Here is a 16,941-nt window from a genome sequence, read left to right on the forward strand (position 1 = left end):
TTCTATGTAACTTTTATTTTCTTGCCAAGTATTGCAATCATCGAGTAGAAAATCAGTTTTTATTCGAAATCTATCAAAAAAACAGAAAGACTGATTGTTAATAAAGTAATCCATCTCTTTTTCTTTTAGGTCTCTGAAATTGGTTGTAATTTAATATAAAATCGTTTTGGTGGTTCATCCGTTATTTCTATATTATACTCTAAAGGCTTGACCATTTAATGTTTTATTCCTATTGATATTTTTTCAATAAAAATGAAATTGCACTACATTCTGGGGCCAAGTACCATTAATGGTTTTGCAGTTTTTGCAACGCTGCTTTTGCAATGTTGAAATCAACATATTCATAGTCAATGAGTTTGTTGATCAGTTTTAAATCATTATTTATAGCATTGCGTGACCTAAGTCCGCGTTTAAGTCACGCCTATCCGTCACCTAAACAGTCCTTTATTGCACCGTGCTTTATCGTCCGAACGTAGCGAGGATGCTAACCGCACGGTGCAGTACAGGACTGTTTATGTCACGGATAGTTGTGACATAGCGGGCTTAGGGCAGGCAGATGCTATAAAATGGTATACGATACTTGTGACTCAAATCGACCCATTATCACACGGCGTGTAAATCGCCCTCGCTACGTTTGGGCGCTATCTACACGCCGTGTAATAATGGGCCGTTTAAGTCACATGTATCGTAATATACTATTGGCGCATTAATAGCAAGTGCTGCTGTATACCACGCTTTAATGTATAAAAATACAACAAATTGACAAATTTTAAAGATTCCCTTTTTTCTTTTTTGTTAATTAAAAAGATTCTCGAAACAAATATATTTTATAGCACAGTGTGGCTAAAATCCGCTGTTAAGTCACGCCTATCTGTGACTAAAGTAGTCCTTATTTGCACCGTGAGGTTAGCGCACGAGCGTAGCGAGTCACGAATAGGCGAGACTTGCGGACTTTAGCAGTCTGTGCTATAAAATTTTATACGATACGAGTGACTTGAATGGTTCAGTCACACGTATCGTAATGTACTATTTAAAGAATATATGGCCTTGGCCATCCAACGTGCATGATGAAACGCACCAGGCTTTCGAAATTTCACTTCAGTAGATGGTACTGCTCTCAAGAAAATTAAACACAACTCAAGTCATTCCTTGTAATCGTCTCGAGGCAATTGTTTATTTAGGTATTTTTTTACAAAAATGTTTTTTTTCTATTTCGGTTATTAATGGTGATGCAATCTTTCCGTCTTTCAATCCATCTACAAAATTCTTTTTATCTAGGGTTGACCAAACGCTCTAAAACTTCTTAAAAAAGGAAACATTCAGTCCATTTGTACCAGGTAGTTTCACTTCAAATGAAGAAGCCAAAATCATTTCAAATATATGTCGGCATGGCAAATAAAGTAAATCTCTTTCTAGAATGGTCTCCAAAATGACTGCTGTACCAGCTTTACAGTCTAAATTTGAGTTTGTTGTGTCGCAACATAGAGCTTGAACATTATCGCTCAACCCCCAATCATCAATAGCTCTAAAAATAGCATTAGCTTGGGCAAGGCCTTTTTCATCGTAACGGTTTATCTTTCCCCTAGAGACTGGATAGTCAGTCGGTTCCAGGATCTGGATAGGTAAAAGGGGCAAAAAAGAGTCTGTTTTTATATTATTAACAATAATGAAGTATATTTCTAAATTGAACAATAGTATTTGGAATCAGTTGTTAAATCCCCGCTAGAAATTAATTATACGTCTCGTTAAAAATACTTCGCCTTCACAAGTGAAATTGTTTAAACTAACGCGGTTAACAAATTACAAGAATTTCTATGCGATTTCGTTACAATAATGTTTCTGCGGTAGCGGCATCGGTATCGGTTCGGTGGCGGGGTTACGGGTCGGTGACGGATTTCGAGGTTAGGAATTCATTCGGGACGGTGGAGTCGTGTACGCACGGCTACGCCGATCTGAATGTGTCGCGCAACAACGATTCCGATCGCTCTGTGTGCGCACAGGAACGGTCGGGATAGTGTCACGGTGTTTAGAGGTTATCCCTCGGACTTGTAGAGTCGTGAGCGCACAGCTCTACAAATCTTCGTCGCTCGTCTCGTTCTTCTCTTTGTCCTGTGTGCACACAGCGACAAAGTATGTCGTGAGATGTCGGTGTAAGGTTGGTTTTGGAGGTTAGGACTTAACCTTAGACTCACCAGGACGTGAGTTACGTATTGTTACCTCCTCAACCCTGTGAGCTTACAGTGGCAGAAGGAGGCAGCAATGTGTCGTGATGTAGGTTAGGATTTTACGGTAGCACCTGGTGTCGTCCACGTGTGCTCACGTAGGCGAGGCTCGGTGTCGTTTGGATGTTCCGGGTTGCCTCGTGTGCTCACGATGTCAATTCGGAGTGTTGGGTTTCGGTTCGTCTACTAAATCGTCACGTGGGCTCACGAGACGATTTCGTCGGCGTGGGTCTATCTCTCGCTTTCCTTGTAGTAACGTGTGTGCACGATACTACCTGGAGTGGAGCTCGAGTAGAACTGCCCGTTGCGCCGCCTGGCGCGTCGCCGCTGAGTCGCTTGCCGGCTGCCGCGCGCGTACGGACTCGCTTTGCGGATGTTGCGCGCGCGCTTCACCCGCGTCGTGCGGATTACGCAAAATACTATCAGGGATAATTTTTCCATCCCAATGAATCACAGCAGCAGTAATCTTCTGATCTTTAAATAATTTTTTTATATCCTATGATTTCTCTTTACGTATAATTTTTTGTAATCTGTTAAATGAACTTTTATTTGGTACTATTTTGGTACTAATTTGTTAATTTATTTATTTGTTACTAATTTGTTAATATCATGCCCTAAAGCATCAGCTATCATACCAATTATATAAACTGAATGCCTATAAGAAACTCTACAATTATCTTAGGCAGCCTCTATATTCTCATTGAACAAATTAATATTCCCTTTTACTTTTTTATTATAATAATAGCGACCTGATAAGGACAATTTTGAAACGTTACGTTCTTGTGAAGAAGGGCTAGTTTCTTCGCTGTCGAGTAAATCAATCCTATTCATTTCTTCATTCGAACATAACTGCTCAGATGGACAGGGTGAAGGTGAACAGTGTATCTCTCAGCTGTTCGATTCTAATTCGCGCGAGTCGAGATGTTCGTTGTGTTTATATAGCGCGGAGTAGTGAGAAGAGAGTCGAGCGGCCGTGTTGACAATTTCTTCGGCTATTGACGTCAGAGCATGGCTTATGTTTGTTTTGTTTTTAGCTAGTGTATAAAGTATGTGTATACTGTATTTAAATTTTGTGTGTCTTCCTTCTTATAAATACCGTTTTCTTGTAGGTGTATGTGTAGCATTTCGAAAACTAGTCTTTTATTTAAATTGATCTCTCTGTCTTTAATGTGGTGATTTTCGAAATTGAAAGTCTGATTCAAATAGTTGATGTGATCGGAAATTACAGTATTGTTCGATCTTTTGTGTTCATGGATACGTACACACACATTCCTCCGCAATCATTACATTCAAGTTTATAGACAACGTTGTTTTCTAGATCTTTATCGTTCTTATCTTTGCCTTTTATGATGATACTTTTCATTTGGCTATTTATTTTCGGCACCGTTTCGATGTTAAGGGCCTTAAATGCATGACTGGTCTGCTCGTAAAAACCTTGAATATAGGGTAGGCTTACAATATTGCGTTTTTCATTACTGCTAGTCTGTTGCCTCGACAATGCGTTTGATTTTATCGTTGACATTCTTTTTCGTATATATTTGTTAACGAAGGTGGGTGGATAATGATTTTCGTGTAGTAATTTTTTGATATTTTAAATATTCTTATTGTGAAATTTCTTGTTAGATAATTTTATCGCTCTATCGACAAGATTGTACACCATGGCGATTTTTTGAGACATAGGATGTTGTGACAAATTCCAACTAATCAAAAGCACGATTTCAAAAACGTTCCACGAGAATTAATTACCGTTGAGTATAAATAAATATATTCAATAAATCCAACATTCTATACAAGTAGTTATAGCTACTAGTACACAGGACCGGTTTTAAAATTATAGAATAAAATAGAAATACATTTTGTATATTACAAAATATTTTCAAACTTTTTGTAATTATTTGATGTTAGTATTAATTATATTAACAAAATCTGACGATAAGATAATATAAATTAAACATTTTTTTTATTTACATTTATAATATAATGTAAATTGTAGGATTATAACAATCATAACATATTTTTATGTTATATTATATTCTGTACTATAATGTAATAGATAATACAATATTCACTTTTGTATTAAATGATAACGATATCTTAAATCCCTAACGAGAAAGAAAAATGAAAACAACTGAAGAAATAAGATATGAACTGCAGGTGATAGCGGAAAAATGTCGGGATTGAGACGCAGACAACAGTAATCTTTTGTTATCTTCAGTTGTATTTAGTTTCCTAGATTCTTTAATTGGATTTATATATTTATTTTTTTTTTTTAGGTATAAAATTTTACGATTTTGAAAATAAATAAAAGAATAAATACAACAGACAATAACTATTAATAAGTGAAGACAACAGTTTTTTATAGTTCAAAACAGTTTTCCTTATTTTATAATTGCTGTATTTTACATTCACTAGTTTTTACCCAAATAAAACAGCTATTTTCGGATTTCTACACATTTTTCTTAACTTTTTAAAAACACGCATTTAATAACATGATTGAATCTAATTAACGTAACTGTTGAAAACTGTTGAAATCTGGTACCATCCGCAGTAAACTAAAAAAAATACTAATAATACCTGCAAATAACTGTTGTCTTTGTCTCAATTCCGACATTCTTCTGCTGAAAATTGCTGTTTTGTTCAGTTATCTTCTGTTTTAGTCTAAAATCTTCAGATGAAAACTGTTAAGTGAAATATTTTTGTTCCACTAAGGATCGATATAAGTATGGAAAATTATGTAATTTTATACAAAATCATATTTTATATCCTTACATAAAGATCAATTAATTTTATTATCATTTTATTTAATCCTTATCTAAATTAATTAATAAGTCAGTATTTAAAATATACTTTGATATAGTGTTCGTAAAATGCACTATTACGCACGCTCCGAGTGCGTTCAAGCACATTTTCTGCCTACTTTATCGGATAATAACGTTCGATACTCATACAAAAAGTTAATTTTGAAAATGTTATAAATAGATAAAATTCAGTTATCAATAACACCGGCACACAAAATAAAAAAAAATGTCTGTACAAAAAATCAGACCCATGTATCCTTATGTTTTTCAAGTCGCTGAATTCGAATCCGGTGTCAGGGTCAAGGTCAGTTGGAGGTCAAATTAAGAAGAAACGGTTCAAAAAAATAAAAATGCCATATATGTATGTTTTTTAGGTCGCTGAATCCGAATCCGGGGTCAGTTTGGCCCTATCACGCCAGGGTCAAGGCCAGTTCGAGGTCAAACTGAGAAGAAACGGTTCAAAAAAATTTAAATGCCATATATTTATGTTTTTTTTGCAATTATTATTTTTTTTCCACTAGTTTAGTAACTGTCGATGTCTTTCTTTACTCCTTTTATTCTCTTGTAACGAACTCTTTTTTCTTCAAATGACCTATGCAATGGGTTTCTTTTTCTCTTTTTGTTATTTGTTTTAATGTCTCTCTTCAGCGTGCAAATAAGCATGGTTCGTTTTCGCGGGACTGTAGACCAATTTTCAAAGCAGCTTCCGTAAATCTTTCGTTCCATCGCTTTGGACTTACTTTCAGACCGTACAACGCTCTTTCTAACTTGCAGACTTTACTCAATCTTGTTTCATTCGAACATTGAACTTCTTCCGGAATTTCCATATATATGTCTTCATTTAGTGTGCCACTCAGAAAGGCAGTTTTCACGTCCATTTGACATACTTCCAGACTATATTTATTTATGATTGCGAGCACTGCTCGGATTAGAGGTAATCATGAAAGAGATGCATAGGTTTCTTGCAAAGCATAAACATTCTTATCTTCATTCGATTGACTTTCGGGCTCAAATTCATCGAACCAATTACTTGCATTTATTTCAACATTGACATTGGCCCAGTTATTTATTTCATCTTTCTTGTATTTGTCTCCAAAAATAAATCTTTCGTTAAATCTAACGTCGCGACTTCGTATAGCTTTCCATTTTCCGGTTTCATCAATAAATAACCAGTGTCTTTGTATCCCACTAGAATCGTTCTAAAACCTAGCGATCGAAATTTCGGACCTACCTTTCGCTGTACTTTCATATATGCCAGACAGCCAAATCGTTTGATCTGTGTCAGGTCAACTTTGATTTGTGGATTGAATTTTTCCAACGGAGAAATCATATCGTTCGATACATGTGTCCGATTATACGCATAGATTGCCGCACTCAGAGCTAAATCCCACATGTTTTCAGGTAGCTTCGAGTCATACATTAGCGTTCGAATCTTACGTTGTATCGTTTGATTCAATCTTTCCGACGTACCGTTGTGTTAAGGAGTATCCGGACAAGCCAATTGATGTTCGGCTCCTAGTTTCTTCAAAACTTCAACCGTATAACCCCCGGTATACTCAGTGCCTTGATCTGTTCGCAGGTAACATACCTTTGCCTCCCTTCCCAAGAGGTTTCGAGCGCTCTTTACAAAAGATTCTAAACAATAACCCGTTTCGTCTTTTGTTTTCATGACATAAGCCATGACGAGTCTCGAACTATCATCAATAAATACAGATATGTATTTATACCCTTTAGGATGAGAAGACGGACTTATCTTTCCCATAACATCCGAATGAATTATCTGTAAAGCTTCTTTTGCTCTTGAAACGCTCATCACTTCTTCTTACTGGTCCTTGGTACTTTTTTAATATTAGATTTTAATAAAAGAAATAATAAGTCTAATATTTATTAGAAAAAGTAATAAACATTTGCAAATCTGAACCGTGGATCCGAATTCAGATTTGGAATAAATCGATTTTACTTTAAATTATTATTTAACGAATAATATAACAAGAAAATTGATTTTAAATGAATTAAATAATAATAATAATAGTAGGTCCGGGATTGTGGGTAATGGATATGCAACGCAATAATTATAAACTCTTGTTTATATTTAAAATAGTGTGTATATTAACAAAAATAATTTAACATAAGAATAATGCCTATTCTTGCTATTATTCTTTTTGAATCAGATTTAGTTACAATTTTGTTTATTTTTTGATGAAGACTTCTGTTATGCGATTATTAAATATTATTAAATTCTACGCTTAATTTTGCAGTAGATTTCTGTATATGCACTAAGGCGCTTAAAAGTGCAGCCAGAGTAGACTAGGGCGCTTGAAAATGCTGCCGCTAGTGATTGAACACAGGCCTCGCATGGCCTTTTATAGGGCGCTAAGAGAGCGCTGATCGAGCCGCCGAAAATATTCGCACGTTCACACAATCATACTATCATTCATTCATATTTACATTTATCATTCATACAAACATACTCGGATGCGCACGACTCGCCGTCGCTCGCTTACGCTCACATATACATATAAATACTGTTACGCAACGCGCTGCTGCTAATGCTGGCTTGGTAGCTGGAGAGAGAAGGGGGACGCGCACGCACACATGCGCGTCGATGGCCTGCCGTCGCTGCGTTGACTACTGCGCAGCTGCTGGTTTCGTAGGAGCTGAGAAGAGTGGGGACGGCCGAAATATTCCGTGCGCTCGCTGTATAGGCAGAGTCGAATGTTTTTTAGGATTTTTTTAAATGTATATGTTCTAGGAAGTTACACGCCGGGTCGTGTATAGGGCATTACACTCTAGTACGTGTAGTTCGAAAGGGTAGTCTATTTAATTTTGAAATTAAACAAACTTCACAGTTTCTAATCCTTCGTCGAACTTGCGTTCTTTCAAATCTTTAATTTCGGGATGTTTAGTCTGTAATTTTTTTAGATATTCAAGCGACACGTGACCCATTCGTGTGTGCCACAGCATAGCTTTGTTACTAATTTGTCTCTTAACACTTTCGAATTCTATGTTGCAGTCTGGATCTTCCTCAATTGAGGCTTGATTAATTAGCACTATATTTCTATCTCTTACTGTGACATCAAAATCCGAGCAGTTTCCTGAGTTTGAATTAACAATTTCTTTCTCTTTTTCTCTTTCGTTTTCAGTTTCATTTTCCCTTTCAACTAATTCTTCCGTTTCCTCATTCATACTTTCAATTTCTACACTATTTCTCCTTTTCCTTGCCATGCTTCGCGTTACTACGTATGCTCTAACATCATTGGATTTGCATTTAGAATATTTTGAGTTATTTACTTCGAACTCTATTATCCAAAAAGGTTTTTCATATATACCAGTCAATAAAGATTCGTTCGATTTCGAGTCATAAATGTCAATACGTTGATTGTCTAAATAAACACTCAAGCCTTGATCAACAATTTTTCGTAATGAAATCAGATTTTCGGATAAATTTTCGGCCCACATAACATTATTTAAATTTAACAGTTTGTTTTTGTTCGTTCTACATACAATATCGCCGACTCCCTTCGTTTTCAACATCCCTTCTTTCGAATTATTCGCGCATTTAATTTCGTCCGTTCTTATGTCAATGGTTTTAAAAATAATGCGTGAATTTGTAAGGTGCTCAGTTGCACCCGAGTCAGCTAAAAATTTTGCTAATACTTTTCCTTTCTCGCATGTAACGTTCGTTCTTCCGATATTGCAAACTGACTTGATTTCATTATCTGTATTTATGTCAAAGTACTCACCATTGATATTTAACCCATTAACGTCCAAAACAGAGAAATCGTAACTCTGTTTTCAACCGTTAATTTATCACATATTCCACGGATATATTTAAAGCAAACATACTTTTTCTGAAGTATTTTTTTCTCTACTTTCCATTTCTGGTATCAGAATTGCGTATTTTTAACTCAAAAATCCAATATGGCGACGTTTAAAAGAAAAAATGCAAAATTTCGATACTTTTTTTTTTTAATCCAATTTCTTGTTGTGTTAACGTTGAGGACGGAACTTTATTTTTCAACTATGAGTGCATAAATGAGTTGTACTTTAAATTCAGTTTGGTCCCGAATCCAGAAATTTAATATGGCGGCTAGAAAATGGCGCCTGAAGCGCAAAATTTTGCCCAAACTTTCACGAATTTTTTTCTCGAATATAATGCATTCGACGAAAAAATCAATAAGAATAAAAAGTGCTTAGAATCAATCAAGGAATATGTCTAAATTTTTTCACTGAGTTTTGAGCAACTTTTTTATTTTTGCCAATTGGCAATTTATGACAAATTGGAAAAATTCATCGAATCGTCTCGAAAAAATTCAGATATACTTCTTGGTCAATTCTAAGTACTTTTTATTCTCTAACTTTTTCTTATATTTTGTTTTTGAGTAAAAAATCAAAAACCTTAAAAAATTGCCATGCATTCGATCAAAAAAGTGGACGTGGGTGGTTTTTATTAGATTACTTCAGGCCGCTGTCACCAATGCAGTAGTACTTTATAATTGTGCTAATCCAAGTCACAAAAAAAGTTCAAAAGAATTTCTGATGGATATTGTGAAATACTATCTGACTAGACCTAAAGTTGATGACATTGTTCATGAAACAGTATCCCTCAAACAACAGAAGCTCTGCTGTTGCAAGCCATGTGTCATTAGGACAAACAAATTTTGCAAAAAATGCAATAATTTTTATTGTAAAACGTGTTTTATAAAAAATCATAACAGTTCCTAAAAAAAATAAAAATTATAAAACTATAAAAAATCAAAAACATAAATAAAACCCTAATAAAAAACGAAAAAAAAAATAAATAAAAAGATAAAAAAAAAGACAAGATGCTTTGACTCATTCACCTCCACGCGGTAAGTGTCGGGAAACGTTGTACATCAACGGCTAAGAAATGAGAATTTTTCAATGCGAAAATCATATCATCTGGAATGTGACAGATACTCGGGCACAAATTTGAAGTAAATTTGCTCATAATTGACCAAAAAGTGCATATGGAACAAAACATTTTGAAGTTTTTGATTTTTTTTTTTGAATTTCAAAAAATCTTAAGAATTTTAAGGTTTTTGATTTTTTACTCAAAAACAAAGCGTTATATAAGAAAAAGTTAAAGAATAAAAAGTACTTAGAATTGACCAAGAAGTATATCTGAATTTTTTCGAGACGATTCGATGAATTTTAACAATTTGTCATAAATTGCCAATTGGCAAAAATAAAAAAGTTGCTCAAAACTCAGTGAAAAAATTTAGACATATTCCTTGATTGATTCTAAGCACTTTTTATTCTTATTGATTTTTTCGTCGAATGCATTATATTCGTGAAAAAAATTCGTGACAGTTTGGGCAAAATTTTGCGCTTCAGGCACCGTTTTCTAGTCGCCATATTGAATTTCTGGATTCGGGACCAAACTGAATTTAAAGTACAACTCATTTATGCACTCATAGTTGAAAAATAAAGTTCCGTCCTCAACGTTAACACAACAAGAAATTGGATTTAAAAAAAAAAAGTATCGAAATTTTGCATTTTTTCTTTTAAACGTCGCCATATTGGATTTTTGAGTTAAAAATACGCAATTCTGATACCAGAAATGGAAAGTAGAGAAAAAAATACTTCAGAAAAAGTATGTTTGCTTTAAATATATCCGTGGAATATGTGATAAATTAACGGTTGAAAACAGAGTTACGATTTCTCTCTATTGTTGAATCGACCTCTTTTAGCATTCGAATCGTTCTGACTTTCACTCGGACGTTTTGTACCACTACGATAATTATTACCGCCTCTACCCCTTCTATTACCACGACTACCTCGATTATTATAATTTTTATTTCCATACCTTTTCTCTTTCGACTTGGACATCCGAAGTGGACACTGTGCAACTCTATGCGTCACGAATTGTCTGCATTCGTAGCACATCTTAAGGTTCGTGCCCTGCCTTGGACAATCGCATCCCAAATGTCCATACTCGCCACAGTTAAAGCATTTGGTGGCTGCTGTCATCACACTTCCAGGTGCTTGCGTGGTTCCAGTCTCGCTTTCGTTCTGTATTATGTAATTTTTAAGACTTTCGTAAGATAAAGGTTTGTTCTGTTGGTGCATATTTAAGAAATTCAGATTCTTAATATCCGGTAAGGCTTTCGAAATAGCATTATAAAACGAATCTCTGACTTCGACATCGGTCAAGGATTTTACGTCCGGCAAACCATACATTCTAACTATGTCTTCGAATCGATTCCAGAAGGCCGAGGCCCTTTCTTTACTCGGATTATATTTAATGCTATACAATTGTTCTCGTAATTTCATAGTAGTTAAATTGGCTTCGCTTAATTTTAAAGTTTATGCTTTTCCAATATTTCTTTCGGTTCCTGAATATCACAAACTTTCGAATTCATTTCTAATCGTCCTAGTAGTCTTTCGCGAACATCATATTTTTACCGTTTTAAAATACTTTCGTCTACATTCGAACCCAAGCTCTCTTTTTCGTCTATAACGTGCAACAAATTAAGAGAGCATAATTCAGATTTAAAGAAGTCCAGAAAATATTCAAATCGAGTTTGAGTATTTAATTTGTAATCTCTATGCAACTTTATGTTTCTAGATTCTAACGAGGTTTTAGCATTATCGCGTTCTTTAAAGCGCTTGTCTATTTCTTTTGCAATCAATGAATTTACATTTACAGTGTACATTTACAGTACTCGGTACTGCATTTGAATTACTTACAGCTTTGTATCGTCCGGACATGTCTGGCATTGAGCCTGCTCGACCAGTTGATGTTACTTTGATCAGATGTTCGGACATAAATCCTTTGGTCTGGTTTCCATACTCCACCAGTTGATCAAATTCTTCACGAGAACATTTAAGCAGATCATTCATCTCGTCCAACTTTCGTTTCATTTCGGCTTCCGCTTTTCTTTCCATTTCTTTCAATCTGCTTTCGAAACTGTCCGCCACAACTTTCATTTTATCCTGAATTTCTGTGGAATTTAAGAAATCATTAGTTTGATTTTTCTAACTAGGCGCATTGTCGTTCCAAGAATCATTCATAAAGTCTTTATTTATTATAATTTTCGGAGGTTTTATAGTTGTGATATTAGTGATTTTTGGGGTACCTTTCATTAAATCTTTCATTTCTTTCGAGTCTTTAACTTCCTTCAAGAATACATTCACTTTCGGACTTTTGAAATCAAAGAATCTTTTGTTTTTCGGATCTCCAACTTTCGTAATTTCTGTCCTTTCTTCTTCCTGACATTTTTCCGAAGTGCAGTACGAAAGAAACATTTCTTCTCCCGCAGCATGAATTTCGGCCAATTCCCTTTCCAGCAGTTTCAACTCCTTTTCTTCAGCCTTGGATTTAACTGCAATTTATTGTACAATTTTATAAGCTTATATTTAGAAAGTATTGGACGTACCAAAGTAAGTTTATGCATGTTTTATTATTGCAGATAAACAGACTCTATATTTATGAGTCAAAGCATTGCATTTAAAATCAAAAATGGGAATCGTTCTATAACAATTAATGTTTTTATTCTCATGACCGAACACAAGCCAATCAAATAAAAATGAGCAAGTACTATGGCATCCGAACACAAGATTACCACAATATTTACTCAGACTCATATGGCTTATTGCTCTCTCAAACGAACACAAGTTAATCGAGCAACAGCGAGTACATGCTGTCAATTTATAGTATTAAACAAGAGATCGTATACCGATTTCCCTTTTGAATCCACTCTCAGTGGTGAACCAGATTTTGGTGTCGTCCAGGTGCACCGTCACCTTCTCATTGGGAAAGTATTCCCGGAATCTCAAGTTCTCTTCTTGTGTTTTCAAGAACAGGATTAGAGTAGATCGATCTAGAATGAGTAAGATGCAATTAGTTTATCTGGTTTTTCAGAGAACTTTTCTTTACTGAAATTTAGCTTTCATTTTAATTTTCGTTCTAATTAAACTTTCAATTCAACAATCCGTTCAAAATTAAACTTCCCTTTCACAAATTAATCTTTCCTTTCAAAATTAAACTTTCAAAAATGTTAACTTGCCGTTCAATATTAAACTTTCAATTTTAATTTTCGTTCCAAGCTAAATTTCATTTTATTTGTTGAAACAATTTTATCAATTTCAATTTAATTATGTGTATATATATACACACATGTACATGCATAAGCACGACCCTGTATATACAGGTATTCACATATATGCGTCCATATATGTGACTGGCTGACTCGCAGGACTCGCTGTAAATGCGCAACTACCGGTATTATAGGCACATGTACTCGAGAATCATGTACACATGCGTTCAGCGCGCTTGCCTTCCTTCCGATGGCTTTCCTTCGAGCTAAGCGAGCATAGCTTCCCGCTCTGCGGCGATCCACCTATACTCGCAACGCGCCCATATACCTATAGCGCGCGCGGCTTCTCGCGTCGGCCCGACCGATATTTCGTGTGTATATATATGGGACGTTTCACGTCAACCGGACCATCAGTGCACCCAACATTTGGGTTAACCTAACAAGACGTTTGAGGTCTCAAAATGATCGTCTGGTCAAGGGCTTTTGAAAAAGTTCTGGCCTTTTCAAAAATCCAATGTGGCGCATAAAATATGGAGCCTGAAACCCACGTTTTCATAGCACATTCAACAAAAACAATAGTAAAAATGTTCTAATTTGTGAAATATTCCACCAAAAAGCATGTGCAACTAATGATAGGACATATTATTGACAATGCTGACGGAATTCCAAAATCAAAAATGGCGGAATCAAAATGGTGGACATTATACCTCCACCAAACCCATTTTACCGCAACAAATGATTTTTAATCAGTTTAAAGTATCGATATGGGAGTTTTCGGGGTCATTGAATCTTAGCTTGACCTCGAAATTCCAAAATCAAAAATGGTGGATCCAAAATGGCGGACATTACACCACCACCAAACCCATTTTACCGCAACAAATGATTTTTGATCAGTTTAAAGTATCGATATGGGAGTTTTCGGGGTCATTGAATCTTAGCTTGACCTCGAAATTTTAAAATCCAAAATGGCCAATCCAAAATGGCGGACATTATACAAACACCAAAACTATTTTACCGCAATGAACGATTTTAAATCAGTTTAAAGTATCGGTATGGGAGTTTAAGGAGCCGCTGAATCTTATTTTAACCTCGAAATTTCAAAATTCAATATGGCCAATATAAACTGGCGGATATTTGTCATAACCCACCCGCAGGCTCTCTCGCGAAAAGCCCCTGCTAACGCGCAACCCGCCGAACACGCCACGCACGCTGCAGCGCTTATCACCGCGGCGCGTCGCTAGGCGGCTGCGCATTACCCACAAGTAAAGTAGCGTCGCGTAGGGCACATAAGGAGGCTGGGTCCAGCGCTGTACCTCGCCCCTCTTCCAACAGCCTAATGCTGCAAGTACACGGCTCGTGTCCAATGACAACTTGTGCAAAGACTTCAGCAAATAAAACTGTTTTGTGGCAAAGGAATTTATTGCTTTCAAGTGATTTATTTCATCCCTCTTTTTTACCTACACCCCAAACCCCTTCCCACGTTTAGCAACCCATAGAAAGGAATATTTTCTTCAAGGAATGCTTTCTTCATCGGCGACTTTTTTTTCAACAGTCCTTTTTAGGATAGTTAATAGGTACATTAATAGATAAATTGGCGACTTCTTCTTCAACATCCTTTTTAAGGCAGTTGTTGAGTAAGTCTTACTTTATCGGCATCTCCTTGTTCAACTGTACTAGCCGTAATTTTGTTATTTCTAACATTTTTTTTTGTTTTGGTTGTGCTTTCTCATATCCTACAACAATGTCTTCTCCTGCGAAAAAATATCGTATCGATAGATGCGTTAATCCAATTGATATTAATACAGGACACAGCAAATCTCTTAGGAAGATCTCCAAAGAATTTCAAGATGTCTATCCTGATTATTCAACATCTTCACTGATTTGTGATACATGTAGAAAATCCTTTTACAAACTACATGATTTGTCATCTCCAAACGTCAGTATGAGTGTTGATTTTGAATCAGAGACTGACTCACCTTCGGTTTCAAACACGGATGCACCTATGCAAGATGATCTTACAGATATTTTAACTGGACTTAAAAACAAATTCCAATCCCTGCCGGAGAACGATCCATTACGTGTCAGTATTCTTACTATTTTGCCCGAACACTGGGCAATACGTAAAATTATGAACCAATTTGGTGTGTCTCACAGAATGGCTCGTAAAGCAAAACAGTTAAGAGAATCAGATGGAGTTTTGGCTTCTACTGTTGCAAAACGTGGAAAAACATTACCTGCAGAAACTACTCAGAAAGTTGAAGATTTTTACGAAAATGATCTTAACGGCAGAATTATGCCAAATAAAAAAGATACCGTCAGTATTTATTTATATGGTGAAAATATAAAAGTGCAGAAAAGATTATTACTTACTGATATTAAGAACCTTTATAATCAATTTAAAGAACAGTTTCCTGAACATCCGATTGGGCTTACCAATTTTGCGGAACTGAGACCAAAATGTTGTGTCTTTGCAGGATCCTCTGGTACACACAATGTATGTGTATGTACGATACACCAAAATTTCAAGGCGATGATTGACGCAGTAAATATAGAAAAAATCTCAAACAATATTCTGAAAAATTATAAAGATTGTTTGAATTTTGTTCTATGTGAGGATCCCAAACCAAGTTGTTATTTGAATGAATGCAAATTTTGTCCGGACATTCAAAAGTTTTCTAATTACGTTGAGAACATTATGGATGAGCACAATATTGATCAAGTCATCTTCAGCACGTGGCAATCAACCGATAGATACACTTTGATAAAACAATGCCTAACATCGCAAGAATTTATTGAAACTTTATGTTCTAGTCTAGAAAAGTTGATACCTCATCACTTCATCGCTAAGGAACAATCAAAGTTTATTTCTGGGAAGAAAAATAATCTTTCAGATGAAGAGGTTCTTGCTCAATTGGATTTTGCTGAGAACTATGCTTTTACAGCCCAAGATGCTGCACAGGCATTTCATTTTAATAATGATCAAAGTACGATTTTTCCTGCTGTTGTTTATTATAAATCTGAAGGCAAGCTAAAGCATTTCAGTACAGTATCTATGGACGACTGTACTACTCATGATGCCACTGCAGTATACATAATGCAGCAAAATATATACCTGAAATTCGCAAGGTAAAAAAGGTAATATATGCTACTGATGGTGCTAAACAGCATTTTAAAAATCGTTATCAAATGAGTAGTTTAATGAGTCATAAGAGAAATTTTGGCGTTGATGCTGAATGGCACTGTTTTGCAACAGCACACGGAAAAGGTAGTTGCGATGGGGTTGGAGCGATAGTAAAGAGAGAAGCTACAAGAGCGAGCTTACAAGCTGCAAAAAATAAAGCAATTCTAGATGTTAAAGCTCTTTATTCATGGGCTAATGGGCGATCATTCAATATAAAATTTTTCTTATACACCAAAAAATATCACGAACAAACTCGTCAATTCCTAACAAAGAGATTTAAAAACTGTCCACCTGTCACAAACATACAAATGGGGCATGGATTTATCCCAGAAAATAATGAAACGTTGAAAATCATGCATTACTCAAATGCCAATGAACCTAGGAACAGAGTAATTTATGATATCGGCGAAAGCCATTTATCACCAGTAAAAACTCCACGAACGAGGAGCCAGAATTGATAAGAGTGCACAAAATGTCATTAAAGATTGATTCATTTGGCTAAATTATATATTTTTTTCATCCACGCAGGAATATACATATACACAGAACAATAGAAAAATGTAAGTGCAAAAACCTCAGACAGATAATTCTAAATCTAATAGACCGGAAAAATATAAGATTCATGTGCACAAATACTGATTCCGATAATACATTTATAACCATTTACCTCACAAACC

General features: G+C 35.5%; 2 protein-coding genes across 15 annotated transcripts in view; one reads left to right on the plus strand and one right to left on the minus strand.

Moving 5' to 3' along the window:
* Window positions 1-16,941, plus strand: part of LOC100119231 (RNA polymerase II subunit A C-terminal domain phosphatase SSU72) — a 98,905-nt gene that overhangs the window by 33,717 nt on the left and 48,247 nt on the right. The window lies entirely within an intron of this gene.
* Window positions 7,442-12,421, minus strand: LOC100679740. 2 transcript variants are annotated; one of them, XM_031921419.1, is made up of 4 exons: window positions 12,124-12,421; window positions 11,735-11,988; window positions 10,851-11,056; window positions 7,442-7,717 (listed from the first exon to the last, which is right to left on the minus strand). In XM_031921419.1, the coding sequence occupies exons 1-4, from the start codon at window positions 12,290-12,292 to the stop codon at window positions 7,567-7,569; spliced, it is 780 nt and encodes a 259-aa protein (XP_031777279.1). In that variant the 5' UTR covers window positions 12,293-12,421; the 3' UTR covers window positions 7,442-7,566. The 2 variants fall into 2 exon arrangements, with proteins under 2 accessions (XP_031777279.1, XP_032457216.1); XM_032601325.1 differs by lacking the exon at window positions 7,442-7,717 and having other exon boundaries at window positions 8,981-11,056.

The sequence above is a fragment of the Nasonia vitripennis genome (genome assembly GCF_009193385.2).
Source record: "Nasonia vitripennis strain AsymCx chromosome 1 unlocalized genomic scaffold, Nvit_psr_1.1 chr1_random0005, whole genome shotgun sequence".
Classification (NCBI taxonomy): Eukaryota; Metazoa; Arthropoda; class Insecta; order Hymenoptera; family Pteromalidae; genus Nasonia; species Nasonia vitripennis.